Source organism: Mastigoproctus giganteus, chromosome 4 (genome assembly GCF_048544385.1).
Source record: "Mastigoproctus giganteus isolate SK-2022 chromosome 4, ASM4854438v1, whole genome shotgun sequence".
Lineage (NCBI taxonomy): Eukaryota > Metazoa > Arthropoda > Arachnida > Uropygi > Thelyphonidae > Mastigoproctus > Mastigoproctus giganteus.
Window position 1 is genome coordinate 184798258 of NC_143578.1, and position 26604 is coordinate 184824861.

At 36.5% G+C, this 26604-nt stretch overlaps 1 protein-coding gene across 3 annotated transcripts in view; it reads left to right on the plus strand.

Annotated features, from left to right (window-relative positions):
- The window catches only part of LOC150087252 (RUN domain-containing protein 1), a 295153-nt gene that overhangs the window by 218666 nt on the left and 49883 nt on the right, over positions 1–26604 (plus strand). For 2 of the 3 annotated variants that reach the window (XM_090371915.1, XM_090371916.1), the window contains exon 14: positions 14905–14997. The exons of the other annotated variant lie outside the window; for it this stretch is intronic. In XM_090371915.1, coding sequence (XP_090228041.1) covers positions 14905–14997 — 93 coding nt within the window. The remainder of the gene's footprint in view (positions 1–14904; positions 14998–26604) is intronic. 3 annotated transcript variants of the gene reach the window in all.

Below are 26604 nucleotides of genomic sequence, written 5' to 3' on the forward strand. Positions count from 1 at the left end.
AACAAAAATGGTTCCTTTGCATCAACCAAAAATATATAAATAAAATAATAATTCAAATAAAACAATATTCTTATTCTCACTCCCACAAAGTAATCATCCAATTCTACTTTAAATTTTAGCATTAGCATTAGTCGAGGCTTATGGTGCAAGAAAGCAAGCTTATAGAGCATCAGCCAAAAAAAAAAAAAAAAAAACCCTATCCTTTTCACCCATCCAGTCACTCCAAATGTTTGTCTAGTTCAGCCTTAAATTTCTTTAAGCTTCCGCAACTTCCAAAATATCAGATGGAAGTCTGTTCCGGCAATCAACTACCTCCTGGCTAAAGGCAAACTTCCACACATCTATTCTACAAGTCTTTTCTCAGTTTGAATCTATGCCCCTTCAGGTTCTTAATCTGAGCAAGCGGAAGTACCCCATCAGCATTGAGTCTGCTCAAATCATTCAAGGTCTTGTACACCTCAGTCAGATCACCTCGCAGGTGCCTAGTCTCCAGATACTGCAACTTGCAGAATTTAAGCCTCTCTTGGGAAGCGAATCCCGTTGTTCCTCTCACCAACCTTGTTGCCCTTCTCTGTACTCATTCCAGCAACTCTACATCCTTCCTAAAATGAGGCCGTCAGACCTGTACACAGTACTGAAGGTGTTGCCTTATACAAAGGTATAATCACCTCATCTCTGCTAGACAAGGAGGTTACTGCTACCCATATGCAGTACTTTGCATTTGTCAATATTAAACTTCAGTTGCCACTTCACAGCCCAACTGCCTAACTTTTCTAGATCCTGTTTATGTCTAGATAGTAGCATACTGTCTTTACTATCATTAACAACTCTGCCAACCTTTGTATCATCTGTAAATGTGGACATTAAGCCTGATATACCTTCATTGATATCATTAATAAATACACAAAACAACAATGGGTCCAGCACCAAATCCTGGGGGACTCCACTAATAACATTAGTCCATGTAGAGCATTGTCCATTTATTACCACTCTCTGCCATCTCCCACTCAACCATCCCACTTTGTCAGACTCACTGTCTCCATTATGTTATAGCAGAAGTTATTTCAATGTTTGACAATCCATTGCCCATAGGTGAACTTCTTGAAATCATCCAATCATCTTTTGTTCCCTTAGATTTTATATTTGTGACCCTCTAGTGGTTAATATATGCTAATATATGTAATACGTATGTTATACGTATTTTGTATGAAATTTATTATATACCTTTACACTTGAAAGTTTTAAATTAATTATAATAGCTAATAAAATTATCGGCACCTCCGTGGCCATGTGGGCAGGAGCAGCAGTGCGTAGCACACGCTTCTTGATTAGACCGGGGTTCGAGCCCGTGACCACCAAATACAGAGGATGCGGAAACAGTCAGGGAATGACCACCGCATATCCCCGGAGCAATATGGCCTTAGTTGCTAATGCTCCTAAAAACCAAATAACAAAACAAACAAACAAAATTATCTACTGATGCCAACCTATGTGATTCAAACTTTCAAGTAAATCCCTATTTATCACAATTAAGATACTAGAATTCCCCTACTATGCACCACAGTATAAAGTTACAAGATACAATATTCGTGCCATATCAGAGATTCAAATGTTCATATATTAAGTTATAACTTAGAAAATATAAGAACAACGAAGCTCAGTATGTTTTATGTTATAAGTAAATCAAAAATGAATAAGAGGTTTACTTCAGTAATTTCTTGTAAAATTCTCCAATATTGACACATTATTATACAATGAATTTAGTAAAATTACTTATTGTTGGATATGTTGGATCATAAATTTTCCTTCTGGTGTAAAGATACATTTAAGTAATTTTACTAAATTTATTGTGTAATTGAGCATATCGATTATTGGAGCATTTTACAAGAAATTACTGAGGTAAACCACTTATTCTATTTTGATTAAGTTGTAACTTACACATCTCTAGCTAATTTTAAAAATAAACTAAAGAATGTGACTAGGGCTGTAAAGCTATTTATAGAATATGATTTAACGTACTAATCAGGTCAATGAAACAAAATTTTTCAAAAATTTATCTGTTCCCAGGAACTCAAATTTCTTGCCTAGTACAGTCAGTCCTCGTATAACACGTGTTTACATTACACGAATTCGATCATACATGATTTATAAATAGGGGAACAATATTGTATATAACACGAACCAAATTCGCTTATGCACGATTCGCCTTTGTGTTTACGAGAAATGGCAGTCGAATGCAGAATCACCCCAACTGAATGCAACATGATAGGAATGAAGAGAAGATTCTGAAAATGTATTTGTATCAGTGAAAGGAAAACACATTTCACCGTAATAGCGTAAAAACCCACACCATTCCAGCTATCGGTATTATCGCAAATGCAATTAGATCGATTTTGCTACCAGTTTATAACAGATTCCACTAGCAGAAACGCAACTGGAAATTGTTTTTATTGTTTTACGGTAGTAACCCCCAGAAATGTGAGCTAGTGAGGTGTTCATAGTGCGTCTCTCCCTTCGGTGTTGTTTATTCAGTTGCTACACGCGCGCAGCTTTGTTTATGTGTATCAAGCTTGCCTCCTCGTTTTGTAATTGTGCTTTATTTCCTAAAAATGGGTAAAATACTTAAAAGGTGTGAAAAGGAAGCGTCCTGGTGAAAGACACTACAGATTCAGATAGAAAAAGAAAAGTAATATCGATAAACAGAGGCAGACTGGGTCAAAAATTCTTACCCGGGAAAATTTGTAGTGGCCTCATACTAGCGTTTATGGCCAAAATTACACCGGCCTCTGGCCCACTGGGGTTTCCCCAGTAAGGCTTATGGCCAGTCTGCCTCTGTCGATAGAGAAAAAAATATGAAATTGTGAAACGCTTTTAGCGAAATGAAAGACCATGTGATATTGCATGTGCTACAGGCACCTCCGTAGCCAGGTGGGAAGGAGCAACAGTGCGTAGCACACGCTTCTTGATTAGACTGGGGTTCGAGCCCTTCACCACCAAATACGGAGGATGCGGAAAGGTCAGGGAATGACCACTGCATATCCCGGAGCAATATGGCCTTAGTTGCTAATGCTCCTAAAAACCAAATAACAACAACAGCATGTGCTACAGGCCTAAATGAGGCAACGATGAGAATTACAAAGAATGCAGAGAAAATAAAAACAACTTTGATAGCAGGAACAACTCAAAGTGTAATTAAAATCCATTTAGATTAAGACACAAAGAATTGGAAGAGATGGAACGGCTGTCATCTGTTTGGATAGAAAAATCAAACAAAAAACAAGTTCGCTTACGATAGAAGCAAAAGCAGTAGCAATATTTTATTACGTAATAGTCGTAATAAAATACGTAAGTATTTTATTACGATTATTTATTGTGTTCGGTAATGTTTTTATTACAAATGTGTGTTCAATCTTGGGTGGTCAGCACCTAACCACATTTTTCCATAGGTCCTGTTGTTCTTATTGCACGATTTTGCATTGCACGAGGGTTTCTAGGAACACAACTATCGTGCTATACGAGGACTGACTGTACATGGATATTCTAATTCTTCTGCTACATCATCTGGATTGTCAAGGACTGTCCAGTGTCTATTATGTAAGGGATTTTATCTTTCCTTTTTATTTACATGTGTCAAACACCTGTTTCTTTTCTTTGCTTTATCAGTCAGTGATTGCTCATAGTCACTTTGCCATCCCAGCCACTTCATTGGTACCATTTCACAGACTAGCTTATAATTATTATGAGCTTCAGTTCTTTTCGTCACTCTGTAATTGTTCAATGCTATTTTTTTTTTTTTTTGTTTATTTATTTAGGTGTGTTTGTTATATATGCATAAGTACCTGTTGTCTGCACCATGTATGTCTGTCCTTCCATCTATCCACATGTAATAACTTGACTTCCAGTGGATGGATTTCGTGAAATTTTAGACTTGTCCAAATTTCTTTAAAATCAGACAAATAAAAGCTGTCAATTATTTTATTTTATTTATTTATTTTTTTTTTCTTTCCATAAATGTCACATATACGGTGTCACATACTGTATATTGTAGCCGAAGAGGTGGACAGATTTTTGTGAAATTTTATATTTAATCCGTGTAGAAAGATTGGTTGAGTCATTCCGAATTTCATTTCAATCATACAAATAGAAATCTTGAAATTATCATTTCTGTTTATCCATAAATATCACGTAGGGTGTCTACATACTGTATATTGTACCTGAAGCAGTGGATAGGTTTTTGTGAAATTTTATATCCCTGTATAATCCCTGTAGAAAGGTTTGTCAAGCTATTATTCCAAATTTCATTAAATTCATACAAAATGGGAATCTAGCTCTTTTTCTCCCACCATACATTATTACCTAGGCTATCCATATACCATATATTGTAGCTGAAGCACTAGATATTATGTGTGTCGCCATGTGCTATTTGGAGGGATGAATGAATGGGCAATATGTTAAATGCACAGAAACAAAATGTTCTCTATTCATGCATAAAAGTTATTGTAGTTTTAGAAAATCATGTGGTTGTTATCAGTTTACTAAAATACTAAATAAGATATATAAATATTCCATTAGATTTTATATTTGTGTCCCTGGTGGCTAATATACGTAATATACACTGTGCTGCCACTTTAGAGATGCTGTGCCCCTGCTGTGCACATAAATGGTTTGTCCCACAATGGTGCATCACATGACCGTGCAGAAAGGTTGTTCTGCTACATTTATATCCACAGTTGTGGCTATAAATGCAGCAGAACAATCTTTCTAGTATCGGTTAAGCGTACAAACTCCAGCAAGAATGGGGAAAAATGATCTAACGGACTTTGAACGTGGCTTGGTAGTAGGTGCAAGAAGTGCTGGACAAAGCATCTCTGAAACGGCAGTTCTCCTGAACTTTTCACGCACCACAGTTTTAAGGGTGTATCGAGAATGGTGCAATGAACAGAAAACATCCTCTCAAGCACTTGCACTCCTGTGGAAGAAAATCTCTTGTTGATGAGAGAGGTCAGAGGAGGAGGATGGCTAGAATTTTGTAAGAAAACAGACAGGCCACAATGTTGCACATAACTTCAGAATACAACCTTGGTGCGCAGAACAAAATATCACAATGGATCACTATTCGCAAATGGGCTACAACAGCCGACGGCCACATTGCGTACCTTTGTTATCAATGAAGAACAAGATAGCATGCCTCCTGTGGGCACAGCAACACTAGCACTGGACTATCGAGGATTGGAAAACAGTTGCTTGATCTGACGAGTCGAAGTTCCTGGTGCATCATGTTGATGGAAGGCTCAGAATTTGACGAAAACAACATGAATCCATGGATCTGTCATGTCTGACAACTACTGTGCAAGGTGGTGGATCAGTGTTATGGTGTGGGGAATGTTTTCTTGGCACACATTGGGTCCATTGATGCCCATAGATTCATGTCTGAATGCCACATCATACCTAAACATCGTTGCTGACCAAGTGCGCCCGTTCATGTTGACAATTTATCCTTAGTCAGGTGGTTACTTCCAGCAGGATAATGTGCCACCACACAAAGCCCGAATCACTATGGAATGATTCCAGGAACATGACAGTGACTTTTCTTTGCTGCAGTGGCCCGCTCAGTTCACAGATCTCAATGCTATTGAACCTCTTTGGGATGAGCTGGAAAGGGCTGTTCTCTGCAGGCCTACACCTCTGTCGAATCTCAAGGAACTGCATGACACACTCATGTCTGCATGGTACTCCATTCCTGCACAACGTTTTCAGCATCTCGTTCAATCCATGCCTAGATGAATTCAGGCTGTTTTGAAGGCTACAGGGGGCTCAACACGCTACTAGGTAGGTGTACTTAATAAAGTGGCAGCACAGTTATGTGTATTATGTATCAAGCTTATGCTATATGTTTGTTTATGATATTAATCACGTAAGAAATGTTAAATATGTGTTGTATTTCAATTGTTATTCAGGGGCTCACATCTGGTGAGTATGGGCTTGGCACACCCAGATGAGCTGGATATCATCATTCTTCTCTTTCTTGATGATTCCCCTTCTACTTCTGACTCTTGTTCTCTCTCTCTCAGGGTAACTCAGAAATTTTTTTTTTTTTTTTTGGCTGTTGCAGCAAAATCCTCGGGCTTCCTTGCACCATATAGCTAATAATAATAATAATAAAATCAATGAATAAATCCAGGAAAGCAAACTGCATTTTGAACACATTGACAGCATACTACAGTTGGTTTCAATTTATTAAATCAGAGCCTCAAATACATCAACATTTCGTGCAGCACTGTTGATTATAGAATATTACAAAATGTGGGGTGAATATTACATTTATAGGAATGTACAGAGAAGTGGAAGCAGTTAACTTTATTATATTATCAGTTAATTAATTGGTAACAGGATATTAATATTAATTATTTGCTTCTGATAAAATATTAATTATTTGCTTTTCACTTCTCTCAGAAAAAGAAAAAACACTGGAGGAGAAGGCCAAAGTGTCTTAAATGCACTGTATACATTAACTTGCTGTTCTGTTAAACTAGCCAGCTCCTTGTTTGTCTGCCTTTGCCTTCTCCTCCAGTGTTTTATTGATAGTATATAAGCATATGTAGCTTCCATTATGGTGGATTCAAGTTATTCCATCAACTCTATTCTTCCCACCCATGCTGTCTTTCCAGTTATCAGAAGCCATGTAACTATCATGTATGCATAACTATGTCCTTCAACCACTTCATCTTGAATAATCCCCTATGTAGTCTGAATAGTTATTAGTAGTGGCAAATAATGCAAGAAGAAAGCTTATACAGCATCAGCCAAAAACAAACCTTCCCATTTCACCTGTCAACTCTCCCCAACAGTTTATATAATCCTTCCCTGAATTTATTCAAGCTATCCACCTCCATGACAACATCAGGTAGAAGTTTTTTCCATCTTTCAATCACCCGTTAGCTAAAGGCAAACTTCCACACATCTGTTCTGCAAGCATCCTTCCTCAATTTGAATTTATGCCTCTTCATGTGCATAGTCTGAGCAAGAGGAAGATTCCCATTAGCATCGAGCTTGCTCAATCCATTCAAAGCCTTAAACACCTCAATCAGATTGCTTCACAGGTGCCTAGTCTCCAGAATAAAATATGAAGGGGATGTAGATTGTCATAGGCCCCTTTCTCCATGTTACTTTAATCAGCACAATACATTGTTGTCTGTATTGTGTTGGATTTGATTCCTGTCAAGCACTGAAGGAATTTGTAAGGTCCTCTTCAATCAATATTGTAGTTAGCCGATCTCAGGCAGAAGGAATTTGTAAAGTCCTCTTTAATCAATATCATAGTTAGCCAATTTCAGGTAGTTGAACTAGGATTCCCATCCCCCAACACGCATACACTGAGTTATTCTGGGTTTTTCAACCTGCACCCATTAACACTTATATGGACAGACACAGATTTGAGCAACAAGCTCAGGTGCAGTTAAAATAGCAGTTTTTCACAGTTCCATTTCCTGAAGTTAAAACCTCTGCTCTTACCATTAACAACTGAGACCTCACTCACCATCAACCACCACCTTAGCACTCTGCATTACTCCCAGGTAAGGGTTCCTCTACTATCAACCCTGTGATAGTCAGGATCATGGATGATTGTGATGTGATGATGATGATATTCACAAGTGAAAGTATTTTACCAGGATTTGTTGAATGGATATAAGTACATTTTTGGATCCCTTATCCAGAATGTTTGGGACCAGTGGCTTTCTGGATTTCAATGTCTTAGCAAGCGAAATTAGAGTACATGTGAAATATATAATTAAAAACGCTATATTAAGATTTTCTCTCTGAAAAGAGTGTTGGTAAATATAAATTTTAATATTGCTATAATCAAGTCTTTTCTCAACTAATTAAATGGCAGAATATCTATCTATACATTAAAAAAACTTTTCCTCCTAGTGATATTTATTTGAGCCAATTGGAGAAGAGGGTGAGGCAATTACGTCACTACAAGTGCAATTAATTATTGACGACTGCCTCCATAACATTCACCAACCTCGTGCACTTGATTCTCTGTCTAATATTGGATGTTCCATTGTAATGTTTTTTGTATATTAATGAATATTGTAATTTGTAAATATTGTAGTTTGGTATTTTGTAAATATTTTAGATATTTGTATAGTTTGTAAATATTGCAGTTAAATATTTTAGTCTTGCTCTTTCGGATGCAACAGTATTCCTTGTATTATGGAACCTGAAGCAAAAGGGCTTGTCCTAAGTGACCTATGTAAACGCAGGTAAATAATTACATAGTGATATTGGCTGAAGTCCAGGATAGTATACACCGGCAGGTAGTTCGATGAAAGCAAGGAAGATGGCGATAATTGATAAGTGAAGGCACCTCCCTTTTCTGATTGTTTTGTGTCATTGAGGAGAGGGGGGGGGGCTTAGCTTATGTAGGGCATTTATCCCTACATCTCGCTGTTTTAAAATGGGAAAATGAGTTCCCGATTTAAAAACAGTGGCAAATTGGGGAAAACAACCTAGGCATATCAATCTAGGATGGTTGGGGAAAGCAGTGGCATCTGTCAATCACTGCTTTGTTCCTGTCCGTTTGTCCAAATATGGGGGTAAAAACGTTTTGATCACTGCTTTCCCACTGTTTTGCTTGTCACCATGTTGGAGGGTGTACGCCGTTCTGGAGTTTACTGTGATATTTATTCGACATTGAGAATGCCGTCCACTAAAAATACACAGGTAAATAATTACATAGGTCATTTCCTGATTAGATATCGACCAGTGCATTTCGATAGCTGTGTCATTTACGTAGAAAATATTTGACTTACTCCGTATACCTCTACATTTTATGTATAAAAGCGTGTGCGAGTGTGGGAGAGCAGGGGCAAAGCCCCCTAGTAAAAAATTAAAATAGTTTATTTTACAAAATAAAAATACAGTACACATGAAATCCTAAAAATTAAATATAAATAAGTACTGAAAAAGATGAATAATAAAAATAAAGTAGAACTTTGCTATGGGGAGAGGAATAGAAATTTTGCTGGCTTAAATGTTGGCACTTTTTAACAACAAATATTAAGTACAGTGCTTGTTTGAACAACATTTAAACAACAAGAAGAGCATGTTAGGTCTGTATGTACATGTGACATGCAAATCAGAATGACAATGATATATATATATATATGCTAGTCCACAGGTATTAATGAATAAAATTGTTTTATATATTTTAGATAACCAAAAAGCAAAGCACCAACAGCGACAAAATGGTAGTAGCTCAATATGCCAACAAGTGTGTTTTAAACTATTTTGAACCTTGTGACATTTTAAACTGTCACCAGGTTCAAAATACATAGGGTTGGATAAATATGGAAGTGACGAGCATGATCAATTTTCTGCATGCAAAAGGCTGCACACCATTGAAAATTCATCTTGTGTTTATTGTGTATAGGAAACACATTGAACAGAAAACAGAACTCTGATAATGGACATTCATGTCAATCTTTGACACATGGATGCTGCAATGCTGTGCACTTAAAACCACCTACTACCTGATTAGGAAACAGACTCACATAGCAGTGTGTCACCTTTTAAATAAATGAGGGATTAACCTTTCAGTGAAGCCATTTGTTTAAAAGTAGTGTAACATCCAGGCAACCTGTTGTTGAAACAAAGTTCTGCTGTGAGAATTAAGATTATTGCAATTACTAGGCAGTTTTACCCATGTGAATAGGCTAGTCCAGTGGTGCACAAACTATGGGGTGCAACCCCCAGTGGGGTCATGGGATAAATTAAATGGGTCGCAGCAATTTTTAAATAAAATTATTTTTTGTGTACATACACTGGTGTTCAAAGAAAGTGCATTATTTAGGAATTTCACATTTCTAACCCATTTTCACGATGATATGTTAAATTAATGACTAGCATCACAAATAGAAATATAAACAAAAGATATTTTGTTTATATTTCATAATTTCAAAAGATCATCCTATTTTCGAAGCAATTGTATTAAGGTTGGATGAACGATTTTGTTTGCCACGTACCCAAACCATTTCCGCTTCTGGTTCTGCCCATGTGCCGATAGAACCCCGTGTGGATGTACCGTGAGATTGCTATATAGGGAGATGTTGCAGGAGGTCTTGTTGCTGTTGAGGAGGGGGGCTGGCGCTCTCGAGGGCTTCAGGTTTTTTGGCGCTTTTGGCTTTTATATTTTGGCGTATTTTATAGTAAATGATTTTATTTTATTTTAGCTTTTAGCATTCCGTAATATACAACCATCAGTTTATTGTAAATAATTTGGTTTTTTTTTTTTTTTTTTGATATTATTTTGTATAAACTTCAGTTACAGTAAAAAAAAAAAAAAAAAATTTTATTTAATGGTCGGCGTTATATATGAGTTTATTTATTCCTAGAAATAAAAATGTTATTAGTGGAGTTCCCCAGGGTTCGGTGTGGGCCCATTCTTGTTTTGTGTATTCATCAGTGATATTGATGAAAGTATATCAGGATTCATATCCAAGTTTGCGGATGATACAAAAGTTAGCAGGCTTGTTAACAATGGTATGCTACTCCAACTGGATCTAGACAAGTTGGGCAAATAGACTGAGAAGTGGCAACTGAAGTTTAACATTGACAAATGCAAAGTACTGCACGTGGGTAGCAATAACCCAAGAGAAACGTACTAACTGTGTGGTACTACACTCAGGGAAGTGAAAAAGATCTGGGGGTAATTGTGCAGTGCAGTCAAATATGAAGTTTGTTGAGCAGTGCAGATGGGCTACCAGGACAGGTCATGGAGTCTTGTCAATGATATATAGGAATTTTACTAACAGGGACAGGGAGGTGATTATCCCATTGTACAAGGCAATGGTCAGGCCAATCCTAGAGTACTGCATACAGGTCTGCAGGCCACATTTTAGGAAGGATGTAGAGTTGCTAGAACGAGTACAAAGAAGGGCAACAAGATTGGTGAGGGGAACAAAGAGGGTGCTCTTACCAAGAAAGGCTTAAGTTCTGAAAATTTCAGTGCCCGGAGAGTAGGCACCTGATGGGATTCTTCCTCTTGCTCAGATTAAGAACCTGAGGGGGCACAGATTCAAACTGAGGAAAGACAGTTGTAGAATAGATGTGCGGAACTTTGCGTTTAGCCAGCTGGTAGTTGATTGCTGGAACAGACTTTCATCTGTTGTAGAAGTTGATAGCCTAAATAAATTTAAGGCTGAGCTGGACAGGCATTTGGAACGAATGGAGAGGTGAAATGGGAAGGTTTTTTTGGCTGATGCTGCATAAGCTTGCTTTCTTGCATCGTATGCCTCTACTAATGCTAAATTTAAATGCTAAATATTTATTAATAGTTATGGCAAATCCAAGTAATATTTGACAAGTGCTCTCAAAATATTTCAAAAAGCATTTGCAACCTTTATACAACAGTTTTGGTAAACACAACAATTATGGCTGAAATTTATCAGACGCCCTCAATTTGCTTCAGTTTATCATTTTAAATGGAAAACAAAATGAAAAGTTGACCAGGTGCAAACTAATATTTAGTTGAACCACCTCTGGCCATGATGACAGCAGAACACAGTCGAGGCATTGACAAGATCAATTAATCAGCTGATAGTTTGTGGTTCCAAACATGAATTATGAAGTTCACGAAGGGTCTTTGGTTTGTTTCTGGCAACTGCAGATTCCACACGATGCCAAAGTTCTCTATAGGATTTAGGTCCGGGCTGTTTTCTGGCCAGCTAACAGTTGTAATGGACCTCCTTTCTTCCAACCATTTTTTTTCACATCTAACAAATGTAAACACATTACTGTTGAACCTCTAATGCAGAAATGAAGCTAAAGTAACTACACAAGTGCCTACTTATACTTTTTGCCTGATGAGGAGCAGAGTCGTCCTGAAAGATGCAGTTACTTGGCAGGTTGAAATGGTCTCTAATGGTTGGAAGCAATTTGCCTTCCAATATAGCCAGGTATCCATTGGCATTTATGGAACCTTTTATAAACTGCAGGTGACCTACTCCGTGATATAAAATGCACCCCATATCATAGGGAATTTCACTGTAGACACCATACAGTCTGGATGGTATTCTTCACCACATCTACGGCGAATTGTTTGCGTCACATCAGAGCCGTGCAGGTTGAATTTCTTCTCATCCGAGAAAATAACTGACTTCCATTGCTCAGGGGTCCATTTGACATGCTCCTTACACCAAATTAATGGGACCTTTTTTAATTTTTTTGTGTGAGGAGGGCTTCTTAGGATGATGGGCTACAAGTCCATTTTTGAAGAGGCTTCTTCTGACTGTTACCGTACTTGCTACTACTCCTGTATGTTCTTCCCATTCTCTTTGCAGCTAAGACTGAAGAAGCTTTACAGTTTTTAAGGCACAGGCGATTCAAAACGCAGCCCTGTTTTAGCATAGAGTAGAGACACGTTTGCGTCCGGTTCCTTTTTTCCTATCAGTAGAACCAGTATTGAGTTTGGAAAGAAATCTACTCACTGTCAACCGATTACAAGACATTCTATAAGCAATATGAAGGGAAGAACATTCCTTCCTCACGTAAAGCAACAATAGCACTCTTTCTTCATGGCATCAACTGCTCGTAACTCACCATCCTGATACAGGCAAGGAATGAATGCAACTCTTGCAGAGCGTGCTTATATAGCTGAAAATAACAGCTGATGCAATATTATGTCATCACCTACGCATGTCGATCTTATTTGATGCAATCTGTAAGAAATATTGCCACATACTTACGTTATTCGGACGAAAATTAAAATTTTAAGGGGTGACGCACTTTCTTTGAACACCAGTGTAAAAGCTTAAAAACCCCTTGTTAAAATCGCTTTTTTCAATACTGTAGATGTAGAGACCTTAATACTCGAAGTCTGAGATACGAATGAACCCTACTGCCACTTTATTTTCCAAGGGTGACGTTCTTTATTATTGTCCCCGTCGTGAATAAGCCTTAATTTGTTCTCTGGCTATGGTCATGTTATTATTGTTGTTTTTAAGAAGAAGAAAAATATATTTTACCATGAAGAATTGGGTAACCAGGGGTTGTCCAGTGGTAAAGTGTTGCGACATCTTTTTGACCTCAAACATGAAGTTTTATTGTTTTTATCGGATGACAATCAGAACCTTGCTCAATTGTTTATAAATCAAAAATGGCTTGGAAAACTTAGTTGCCCTGTTGATATATTTGAAAACTTAATGATTTAAATTTAAGTCTTCAATACTCGGTGATAAAATACTCGGTCTTCAAAAAGAAGCTTAATCTTTGGAAAATATTCATTGAGTGTAATAATACTGAAATGTTCCCATTTTTTTTCTAATTTTGTTAATAATATTAACATTTTACAATTTAAGGATATCATTGCCACCCACCTAACAATGCTAATTAAGAATTTTTCCAAATGATTTAATGTATCTCCAGGAGAAAAAAAAAAAAAAGTTGTATTGGATTCGTGATCCCTTTCCTTTTGAAATTTCTTCATGTCCTGAAATTACCATTCAGCACAAAAGGAAGATCTCATCGACCTGTGATGAAGCAGTACGTGCTCGTTTCAAGACTACAACTTGGGAAAAATTTTTACTTTTTCTCTTCGAGACGAGTATCCAGAATTATCGAAATTGACGATACAAACATTGCTGCTTTTCGGGTCTACATATTTATGTGAGGTTTGCTTCTAAAAATTAACAGCTATAAAAACAGAACAGCGTTCCAGACTTGACCAGAAGATGACATGAGATTAGCAATTTCAAATATGGATCAAATATTATCGGTAATCCAAGCTCATCCTTCTCATTAATTGTTTTGTTTTGTTTTATAATCGTTCATTTTTTTTTTTTTTATTATTTTGTAATCTTAATTCAAGAATAAGAATTTGATTTGTTATTTTTACTGTATTCAATTAAAATATTAAACAATTATTTTGATGTGTAAATTAAAATGGAAACAATTTTTTTATTCTTTTCTCAGTAGTCGAATAAAATTTTTTACTACATAATTTATAAAATGCTATTTTTCCTTGCAAAAAATCTCGTCATCATACTTCGGATTTTACACTGGGTGATCATGTCAATTTTTTATTTAATAAAGGGGGTCACGAGCGAAATAAGTTTGTGTGCGCCACTGGGCTAGTTGACAGGAATTAATAAATAAAATTGTTTTATATATTTTAGCTAATTGACCTTGGTTTAGTTCAAATTACAAAAATTCAGAACACTGATATAGTGCAAACATATTCTAACAGATTTTAGTGTGAATAAACTGATACAATAAACTAATTACAATGTGAATAAACTGATACAATAAACTAATTACAATGTGAATAAACTTAGACAATAAACTAGACCATAGTGCAAACATCTTCTACCATATTATAGTGTGATCTGACCATGTTTTTTTTTATGTAAAATGTGTATATTATTAACACCCCAGTCCCATATTCTCTCATCAAATCCCCCCTCCAAAAAAGACACTAGCTGAAAATAATGGTCAAAACTTGACGCATCACAACCTGAATATTATTAAATCCTTTATTACATATGTTTTAGTTATACATGTCTAATCTGTTTCTGGATTAGCCATGTTATTTGTAATGATTACTCAAAGTATTAAATACCACTGGCTTTTATCAGTTTGTTGAATATCAGTGAATAACTTGTAAATTTAAAAATAAAAATATTAAATGCTCTGTGGGTTAGATACAGTAATATAAGTCCTTTGATTCAGATATAGTAATTTCAGTAAACAGCAATAGAATATTTTCAAGATTGAGGAACTTCCATTTGTAAAACACCAATTCAGCTTAAAAAGCACTAACATTTATGACACAAAAGGGTGGAAATTATGCAACAAATGGTTGGTAATTGCTTTATTAATTTTGGTTTATTATTTTTATTATAGAATGGCTATCAGTTTAATTCTTCTCCAGCTAGAAAATTATCACAAAGCTTCAATCTGGAAATTGTTGGAGGAGTGATAATAACACCTAAACAGGTAATGTACATATCACATCTTTCATAAGATGTTTTCATCAGTTGATGTCCTGTTGTTATTTTGTATTGTAGTGTAATTGTACAAGATCCACAATCTTTATATTTAAAAAATGTGAAAAATATATCTTCAAATGTTGGATGTGTTATTTTTGAATGCATACAATGTTCAAAGATATATTTTCAACACATTTACTGCCACCTACAATTGCAGCCCTTCCAATGATGTGTTGGAAAGGCTTTGGTTCAATTTGTCTAGATTTGGGGGGGGGGTTAATGGACTTCCCCCCACACTGTGGTCAAGTTAGTTAGTTTCAGGCAAGAGTTGTAGGAAGGAAAGCTCAGTTTCTTTTATCTGTTATTTCGATTACATCCATAAATCCCAGTCTTTCTCATCTAGCTGGATGAAAACCCACTTTATGAATGTTTGCATCAAGTGGTAATGAATGTGTTAAACTGCAAAATGAGACTGCAGTCTTATCATTTTATCTCTCTGTAGAAAGTTTTTCTATGAATGGAAATGAATTTTGAAATCGCTAAAGTACAGTTTACTTGCTGAGACAATTGTTTATTTTGAAATATGTTCTTATGTGCTGGATTTGTGAACTCAAAAAATAAATGATATAATACAATTAAAATAATGATGGAATAAAGAGAGATTTCATCTGATGGGGCACCATCTTGTCAGGAACCACAGGGCACTGGCATCCAGTAAAAGCCAAGCGATGTTGCATTTTGATAACCTACAAACCTGCCGAGAGCCGGGTTGAAAGGTTTTTTGACAGGTTTAAAGGTTATTGAAATGCCATGGCCCTTAGTTGTTTCGGATGCTGATGTTTGTGGTTTTCAATGTTACGCGGCTCTGGCAGATGAAATCATCCTTTATTCCATCAGACATGAGAGATGTTGAATAAGTAAGCTTCAGGAGTCTAATAAATCCATACCAGTTTATTTACAGAAATGAGAGCTATATTGAAAATTAGTGACATCCTTCTACTTTTCCTGGTACCCATCATAGTGCTATGAGCTGTTGATCTTGTGCAGCAGCCATTTACTCAGACATGCTACAACACTGAATGTGCCTACGTCAGTATGAATTCAGACTTGATGGCTAATGTTTGAGTATTGAAAACGTGGAGTGAAGAGGTGATGTAGGCTGTCATCTGGAATGAATGGGCTTGATCCTTGTCAGGAAGTGTAATCTACAGTAGATGGTGGAAATGTTTGTGGAGAAGGTGTCATGTCAGGGTGAATGGTATTGACTTATTCGGCAAAGGGCAAATAAATCATGCTGTTCCTCTACTGCCATTGCAGATGCCAGTATAGAGTTGAATGAACCAGATGATTCAAGAAAACAGGTGGGTTAAAGTGCATGAAGTGGCCAAAGAAATTTATATCCATTTGCAGTGCCCATGCCATCATCATTTTGGACTACTGGAAAGTATCATCATAATGAGCGTATCATCACAATGCTATTCTCATGGGTAAGCTTACCAGCTTACCCATGAGAATTGCAGTACAAAGATGGGAAGCAGCATGGAACATCTCATGCATGAGATGTTCCATGTACCAAAAGGATGGAAACTGCTTTCTGCATTGTGCTGTGACTGGTGATGAGAGCTGAGTGCAGAGCCGAATCCAAGGCCACATCCATGGAGTGGAAGCATATATGGTCTCCATTGAGAAAAATGTTTAGGGTGACCCAGTCATCATGACTTTTAAGTATAGGATGTAATTGAGATTTGCATATATTTGCTTGTATTTGCTTATTACAGTGGTGGCTTGGTGGCCACTGACATGATTTGCCAGTCAATTACTTTGTTGCATGATATTATTTATTGAAGTTACTCCAAGGGCTGTTTGAGCATACCTTAACCTAACCTGATATCATAAATGAAAAACTACCTGTTTCACCAACACAATTTGTGAATTCAATAAAAAATTCTCTGGATATTCCTCTCTCATTTCCTGGATAGAGGAGCATTCGTCAAAGCCAACCATTCTTGATTCGACAACAATTTTTTGTACATTGCACTCTAGCCTCTTCTCTGAAGCTATTATTCTGCATGATGACAATGCCCACCCAACAACTGGAACATACTTTCCAGTTGTTGGGGAACAACTGGAACATCCTTTCCCATTACAGCTCCACCCTGCTCCAAGTGCCTTCCATTTGTTCCCAGAATTGAAGAGGAAGTTGAAAGGTCAGCATTTTGGAAACAACAAAGATGTATGCTTGGCATCAGTTTCTTCATGGAGAGATTCAAAATGTTGGTGCAGTGGTGGCATGAATGCCTAAATGTGGAAAGGAATTATGTAGAGAAGTAGAGGGAAGACATTGCTAATTTTCACAGTAGCTCTCATTTCTGTAAATAAACGGATGTAGATTTTTGAGGACCTCAATACTTATTAATTGATAATCCTCATATTTCAAGATATCATTTATCTTTTCAATTTTTAGTTCACAAATCTAGCAAGTGAAAAAGCATGTGCTACACTGCTTTTTCACTAGCTAGGGAGTAATTCTTTTACTTTTCAGACAAATTGGGATATTGCTCCTCAGTATGTGACTATATTTCCTAAATGCTATCCATCTGAAATTTATTCTTCTCTTGACTTCCAGCCATTTATCATTATTACAGCTAATGACTAATCCAAGATAAATGTATATTTGTTACATGCAGATCATGGAGGCACACAATTAATGAAGTGGGTAGTTTCTTGCCCTTGTACAGTTCATGAAATGGGCAAGAAACTACACATTTCATGAATTGTGCACAACGATTTCTATGCTCATTTCGTGAATTATATAGAAGCAAAAATAATATAGTTATTATTCCAATATTTTGTATTTTTTATTCATTCTTACATAATAATCAATTTTCATGACAATTACAAACTGAAACATTTCATGACTATTCGTGTCTAAACTGAGATGTCTGTTCATGTAGTCAATTTTCATGACAGTTACAAATAAACATAATGAACCTATAATCAACCATTACTGATATTGTTACATAATAATTTTTATTTGAAAGAAAACCCTCGATGATTTTCACAAGATTTATTTGGATGGCATGAGGAATTGCAAAGAACTTGATTTTTAAAACATTGGCATTTCCTACTTGCACAATGTACTTTACAACAGCATCTTTTGAATCCTTGTCCGCTACTAATGGAAAGTTTGCAAACCAGAGCTCTGATACTGAGTTCCATAGTTGATATCTCACTTATAGATAATCCCTCATAATTAACTCTTTCAAAACAATCCCTCTGAAGCCAGTTTTCAACGACTCCACCTTTGGTGCCAATTCTGTATTTTTTCCTCTTTTATGTCAAGAACAACACCAATCAGGTTTGCAGGGTCTCCTTGGCCACGATCAAAGGTGGGTACAAAAATATTTACACAATCTCCAATTTCCACTTCTTTCAATTTCTTATTTGTTCTTAGAACCATTTTTGTAGCAACACGTTCCATGTTTTGACTTGCAACTTTCCTTAATTGACTGTTTTCTACAGCAACATGTTCGAGAGGCAACCAGAGGGAGTAATACTCTTGATCTGATTAACAGCAGCAATTATTCATGCATTAAGAATTTGCAGATAAAAGAACCACTGGGTGACAGTGATCACAATGTACTGATGTGGGAATTACTTCAAGACGTAACTACCATCAAGACTAAAGGGAAGGGCTTTTGCTTTCGTAAAGGTGACTTCAGAGGTGTCAGACAATTTTTAAATTCTGTACAGTGGGATCAACTGATGATGTTACCAATGTTGAATTTTAAATGGAAAGCCTTCAGGGACTTAATTTTGGATGCTACTAGGCTTTTCATTCCAACTAAGAAATACAGCAATACCTCGCTTAGTACGGGTTTCACTATAACACAGTTTTCAATTAAATTTAAGTTGAAAATTTACTGTACATATTAAAACTCATTCAATAGCCTAGACACGTACTCTTGCTGTGTTGTCGTAGCCTAGGTACGGGCACATATGACAGTGGTTCCCTCAGGCAGTCAGTGGCAACAGTGTCCACTTTTCTTAATTCCATCCTGACAAGACGACATGATAGCTTTTCAAACTTTTCATTTCACAATTTATTTTTTACACCTCTAAATACAATCAAAAATATATCTGCACCTTGGTTATAAATCATTGCCAACAACATGCGTTATGTTTCACAGCATGTTTTGCCCCATTTGGCAAATGATTTCATTGGTTTTGAATTGCAAGTTCAGACAATTGCCAAAGACATTGTGAAGATCGGAAAAGACTTGTGATTCGAAACTTTGGACACTGCCAATGTACATGACTGCACTGACTCACATGCAAATAACTTAGATGATACAACTCTCCTTGGCGCCTCCGTAGCCAGGTGGGCAGGAGCAGCAGTGCATAGCACATGCTTCTTGATTAGACCGGGGTTCGAGCCCGTCACCACCAAATACGGAGGATGCAGAAAGGTCAGGGTCAAACCAAATACAGAGGATGCAGAAAGGTCAGGGAATGACCACCGCATATCCCGGGGCAATATGGCCTTAGTTGCTAATGCTCCTAAAAAAAAAAAAAAACCCAAATAACAACTCTCCTTGAAATTGATAAGAAAATTGCATATGAAGAAGAGGAAAACAATTCTGACGTGGATAAGACCGAAGTGGCACCAGAAGAATTTTCAACAGAAGAATTGAAAAAAGTTTTTTGGGGTTTGACATTGCCTGCAAGGCAATTATGAATGGAGATCCAAATGTTGGATGTAGCATCCAGATATGGCAAATTTTATAAAAAAGAAAATTAAATTTTCTGTTTATACTCCAGCACGACAACCAGGTCAGTAGAGTTTACAATAAATCATTAATACAAATATTTATCGTATTTAGTAGTCACGGGCCTGAACCCCGGTCCACTTAAGGAACACGTGCTATGCACTCTTGCTCCTGACCACTGGGCTACATCGATGGGATTCAATGCTACAAAGACTTGTATACTGAGAAAAAAAAGATATGACTTCACCAAACGTCATTTTTGAAATACCCAAATAAACAATAAAGCTTTTTTCTCATCTCTCATGATGTTACCTTTTCATTAATAAACTTTTTGCAGTATTTTTTATTTCAAATCCTTTTAATTGGCTATCAAGCGCAAATTGTTTATAGATTCATTATAATTTGTTTATAGACTGTTGCTCTGGTATGCATTCATTTAAAACGCATTATAATTATACCTCAATCAGCACGGTTTCACATAACATGGAACACGGTACCAATTATCAGTGCTATTCGGGATATTGCTGTACTGTTCAAGGTTTAGGCTAAATGGATGTCAGATGAATTAATGAGGCTCGCAGCAGAAAAGAAGAATGTATGGCATTCATATAAATTAACATGTGGCACAGAAGCCTATGATAGATATAAGCTGGTCTGTAACCAAGTTACAAAGGAGGTTAGGCAGGCAAAGGCAGATTACGAGAAATCTTTGGCAAAGGATGCAAAGTAAAACAGCAAAGAGTTCTTTACTTATTCTTTGATTTAGATGGGTTGACTATTGATGATCATGCTCAGGTAGCTGATAAACTGAATGAATATTTTGCATCTACATTCGCACATGAGGAGTTATTCAATGAGGGGAGTGCCAGAAGTTTATCAAACACTAATAGGGACCTAAGTGATTTTGTAATAACTGAGAGCAAAGTGGAGGAAAAATTGTTGAAGTTAAACATAAGGAAGCACCTGGGATGGACAGGATCTATCCAGTTATATTAAAGGAGGCAGCAAAGGAAGTAAGCAAACCCTTAGCCATAATTATGAGAGCTTCCTTCGACTCAGAGGAAGTCCCCATGGACTGGAGGTGTGCAAATGTATCACCAATTCACAAAGGGGGTTCAAAAGGTGATGCAACTACAGGCCTATTGGTTTAACATGTATTCCGGAGAAAATAATGGAATCACTGGTTAAAGAAGCATTGCAGGATCATCTATACAAGACTACATAATAGTTAAGAACCAGCATGGGTTTGTTAAAGGGAGGTTTTGTCTGACCAATTTGATTGGATACTATGATGTGGTCACAAAGGAGCTGAATGCCAAAAATTATTTTGATATCATATACTTGTATTGTCCTATTAGTTGATGGGATATTGTTGCACATGAAAGGCTGCTGTACAAATTGGAGAGGTATGGCATTAAGGGTAAGTTGCTACAATGCATAAAGGGATGGTTGAGTGGGAGACGACAGAGAGTGGTAATCAATGGACACCGCTCTTCATGGACAAATGTTATTAGTGGAGTTCCACAGGGTTCGGTGTTGGGCCCATTGTTGTTTTGTATATTTATCAATGATATTGATGAAGGTATATCAGGTTTAATGTCCAAGTTTGCAGATGATACAAAGGTTGGCAGGGTTGTTAATGACAGTAAAGACAGTATGCCACTCTAACTGGATCTAGATTAGTTGGGAAAATGGACTGAGAAGTGGCAACTGAAATTTCACATTGACAAATGCAAAGTACTGCATATAGGTAGCAATAACCGAAGAGAAATGTACCAAATGTATGGTACTACACTCAGGGAAATGGAAAGTGAAAAGGACCTGGGGGTAATTATGCAGTCAAATATGAAGTTCGCTGAGCAGTGCAGATGGGCTTCCAGGGCATGGAGTCTTGTCAATGATACATAGGAATTTTGCTAGCAGGGACAGGGAGGTGATTATCCCGTTATACAAGGCAGTGGTCAGGCCACACCTAGAGTACTGTGTACAGGTCTGGAGGCCTCATTTTAGGAAGGATGTAGAGTTGCTAGAATGAGTACAAAGAAGGGGCACAAGATTGGTGAGGGGAACAAAGGGGTGCTCTTACCAAGAAAGGCTTAAGTTCTGCAAATTGCAGTGCCTGGAGAGTAGGCACCTGTGAGGCAATCTGATTGAGGTATATAAGACCTTGAATGTTTTGAGCAAGCTGAATGGGGATTCTTCCTCTTGCTCAGACTAAGAACTTGAGGGGGCACAGGCTCAAATTGAGGAAAGAAGTTGTAGAATAAATGTGTGGAAATTTGCCTTTAGCTAGCGGGTAGTTGATTGGTGGAATGGGCTTCCACCTTTTGTTGTGGAAGCTAATAGCCTAAATAAATTTAAGGCTTAGCTGGACAGGCATTTGGATCGAATGGAGGAGTGAAATGGGAGTGTGTTTTCTTTTTTTTTGGCTGATGCTGCATATGCTTGCTTTCTTGCATCGTATGCCTCTACTCATGCCAATGCTAATTTAATCACCTGAAGGTCATCTGCATCAATATCTCCATCCTTTATTAAAGTTTCTGAAAGAACTAGACGTTGATTACCTAGAGAATCATCAACGGTTGTTTTTTCACCTTCTTTAGTTTGTTCTAAAGCGAGTTCATGACTTTCTTGTATTGTTTCATTGTCATTTGTGTTAAGTTCTTCAGACACTACAACATATTGTTCTATGAATTGATGTAATTTGGCATCTTCTTCACAGTCTAAGTCAGTATATGAATTCTTCTTCTTCTTCTTCTTCTTCTTCTGTTGTGGAGTTAATATTTGCACTATATTAATCTCAGGGTGATTTAATATCTCCATGAAACTGTCTTCATCAATTCCTGGCTGAATTTTATTCATGAATTCTATTGGAAGGTTCATACGAAGTCACAGTTTGGGTTTCACTCCAAACAGAACTTTATAAGGCTCCATTTTTATAGTTTAATGGTATGTAGTATTCATATTCCACTGTACAAACTTTATTCCTAGACTCCAGTTAGAGGGCTTATTATCTCTCATCCTTGCAACTAGGGAATCTTTAAGTGTTGCATTGCTCCTTTCCACTGATCCTTGGCTCTTCGGGTGTCTGGGTCTTCCATTCACCAGAACTAAACCTGGCCAAAGAGCAGAGAGTTCTCTAATTATTTCAGCTGTAAATTCCCTCCCATTATCTGATTGCAAGACATGTGGAGTACCATACTCTACAAAAATACTTTATAAATGCTGAGCCACTTCCTTTGCAGTTTTTGAGACCAGCGCTCAGAGCAAGTGAAACTTCGTTAGATGCTCTTGAGAGTGCATAATGAATCTGTAATTCCCATCTGGTAAACTTTGGAAGTCAACGAGATCCACCTGGCTTCTTTGATTCACATCACTAATGGTAATAGGTCTGATGACAATTCCACTCACAGTTTCCTTCCTTTTTTAGCTTCTCAGTGCATCTTTCACATTGTTTTATGAATTCAGAAACAATTCATCTCGGGATGTTGGTGTAGTTCTCCATTACTTTTTTATGAGTTTTTGGTTTGCCTTTGTGCCCTGTAGACAGATGAATATCACGAATGATTGAATTAGCAGATTCTTTTGTTGCGATGAATTGACCATCTTTTTTGGTCACTACTTTCATCACACCTGCTAAATTTGACATATCGCACTTACTTCTAACATGATATTCTTGTCTACTTCTTTTTAAGCTAGCTCTTTTATCATTTAGAATGTTTATGGCATGTCTTTCGAATTCTGGACTCCATACTGTACCACATTCTCTAACAACGTTCTCAAGATATTCATGCATATCACTCATTTTTTTGTGGATCTTGAAAAGTAATCAAAATTAAAAATTTTAAAATCAAATTTATTTAAACTTACAAATAGATGTTGGATATTTTACGAATAGGTACAAAAATAAATAACATTCGCAGTTAAATTTATATTCAAATGTTTTATTGGTACGATCATGAAGGAACGAAAGTAATTCTGATTTAACTTACATGGCTAAAAAGAAAGGACATCTTAAGATTACTTTTCAACTTTTGGATTTTATGGTGGCTTGTGGAGCATCAAAAGGCTGAAACTGCACATTTATGTTATGGTTAGCAATGCAGTAAACAAGGGAATAGTTTTAGAGGTAAACCCCCTCCCACACAACATTTGAAGATAAAATCTAAAATAATATATAATGAATAGCTCAAAATAAAGGCAAGATCTAATGACATTATAATAACAACACTGAGCTAATACTTACTATGCCAGAGTAGGAACTCGGTAACAATATTGTTATGAACTGCAAGGAGACTTGATGTACTTCATCTGACCAGGAAAATGGTGGCGATTTGTGGTGTATAATGATGCACAATTCATGAATTATGCAGAAATACATATGCGCAATTTATGAAATGTGCTGGTCCCCACATTTCGTGAATTATGCAAGCGCGATGTACAATTCGTGAAATGGACAAAAAACTACACATTTCATGAATTGTGCACCTTCACGATCTGCGCTTAACATACATATCGTCAAATCAAAAGCAGCTTGCTTTCAGTTCGAGCACTGGAAGCTGACTCTAAAGAGTACAGTATTGGATATCTTTCTCTGAATGACCTGAAAACGGGTGGGATTCCTTAAAAAAAAAAAAAAAACTGCTTAGTGTTGATAATGCACCTGTTATGGTAGGCTTAAAAACTGTAGTAGTAAGGGTATTAAAAGAGGGGATTGAGCATATGGCGGAAGTAGGCTGTCCTTGTCATCTTATTAATTTGTGCCATGCAAGGGGAGATACATGCCTTCTTGTGAAATTTGATGACTACTTGGCAGACATTTACTGCTATATTCCACTGAAGTAAAAAAAAAAAAAAAAAAAAAAAAAAGATTTCTAAGCATGTGTGTACTTGTCAGCTGTCTTTGGTCAGATATATAACTAGACTGGTTGAACAGTTGACAACCTCAGATATTTTAAAGAAGAGGTTAGGAGTGCTGACAGAGACAAATCTGAGCACTTTTAAAAATATTGAGAAAAGCAAAATATGAGTTTACCAGATTGAAAAGTACAGCTGATTACTAGTGAATAGCACTGACTCATGTTCAAATCCATTTCGTGATCCAAAAGTTTTGAAAGAAGACAAATGAATGAATTCCAGACTTCTGGTAAAAACAGTTCTAAACAAGCCAAGCAAGCTGAAAATTCTAGGTATGTTATCCTCACTTATTCAGAAAGTCTGTTCATGTTTCTCTCTTCTGGCTTGAATAAAGAAATTTGCTTGTTTCTTTTAAATGTTATGTTTTAAAATCTGAACATAACTCTTCAATCCAGCTTGCCTCACATCCATGTAATGTGGTCATTTCTCCTAGATATGTTGAAGAATATTATATGTAAATTTATTTTACCAACAATTTTCAAACCTTCCCCTTCCATTTTGGAAATCGATTAACATAATAGGCTAAACCAGATGGGTGATTCTGACTTAGTCATAGGCATTTTACTGCCACTGTCATGGAGAGACTAAAATAAGAGGTTTTGTTCTCTTGTTCCATGAGGAAGTACTTTATGGCTGTATGTATGTGACTACGTGGTGTCCAAGTTCCCATTGATGTTCTTATAAATGCTGAGATAGCTCAAATTTCTTCAGTTGGCAGTGCATCATTTTCAAACTTGAAATTTTTTAGGAATATTTCCACTACTTCTTGGTATTGTTAAAGATAAATAAATAGATGAAGCAACAGTTGTTTTGCACCATCATTTCTGTCAGTTTCACTGAAAACTTACCCGATGCTATTATGAAAGAACTGATGTGCAGTTCTTTTGTGTTTCATAATAGCATCCTTGGTTGGGAATCTGACTAGTGAATAAGGAAACTTGAAATTCATTTTTGGCAATTTAACAATTCCTCATAGCAGTGCTGAGTGAGAGAACCAGTTGGGATGGTGGGGGGGGGGGGGGGGAACTGAATTCAATTCTTCTGTTTATATGTGTCTATTAAAAAAAATCCAGTATGTTACATATTGGCAAATTACCTACTATGCAGACAGTTTGCTTATATGCAACATTTATATTTCCTGGCTCTTTTGCCATACTGATTATTACAGTGATGATTTGCTTGCCACTTTGATATGATTTCTAGTCCAGTAATTGCTTTATTCAATGAAGCTACTACTAGGATTGTGTGGGTATACTTTAACATAACCTGGCTCTTTTGGCATACTGATTATTACAGTGATGATTTGCTTGCCACTTTGATATGATTTCTAGTCCAGTAATTGCTTTGTTCAATGAAGCTACTCCCAGGATTGTGTGGGTATACCTTAACATAACCTAATATTATAAGAAAAAAAATAATAATAAATTCATGTTTCACCAATATGTAATTTGTGAATTTATTTAGCAAATTTCCCTTACCCTGCACTAAAATTGACAAAGCAGATATTTGGATAGATTCACAAGACAAAATAGAAAGATAAAAACCATGTGATTCACCAGCAAAAAAATATATTGAAATAAGCTTCTGGTTTTCTATATTACGCTTAGTATAGACTAAAAAAAGGTCTGCTTAAAAGTCATAAGGTAAAATGGTAGCTGCAGCATCTCCCATTCATAACAAACTTGGTGGGAACTTAGCATGCCTATGTATTTCTTTAATTTCTGAAAAAAAAGGATTTTGCAGTATACAATTCCTGACCTTTTGCTAATAAATTATGACACTTAAATGTAATTATATCTTTTTTTAAGAGAGGGTTACCACCTCCTATGGCTCTATTGTGAGGGATTTTATAAACAGCAGCAATATTTTTGAATACCAACAACCAATTCTTAAGCAACAGGCTAAATTTTTTTTCTTCTTACCCCAGA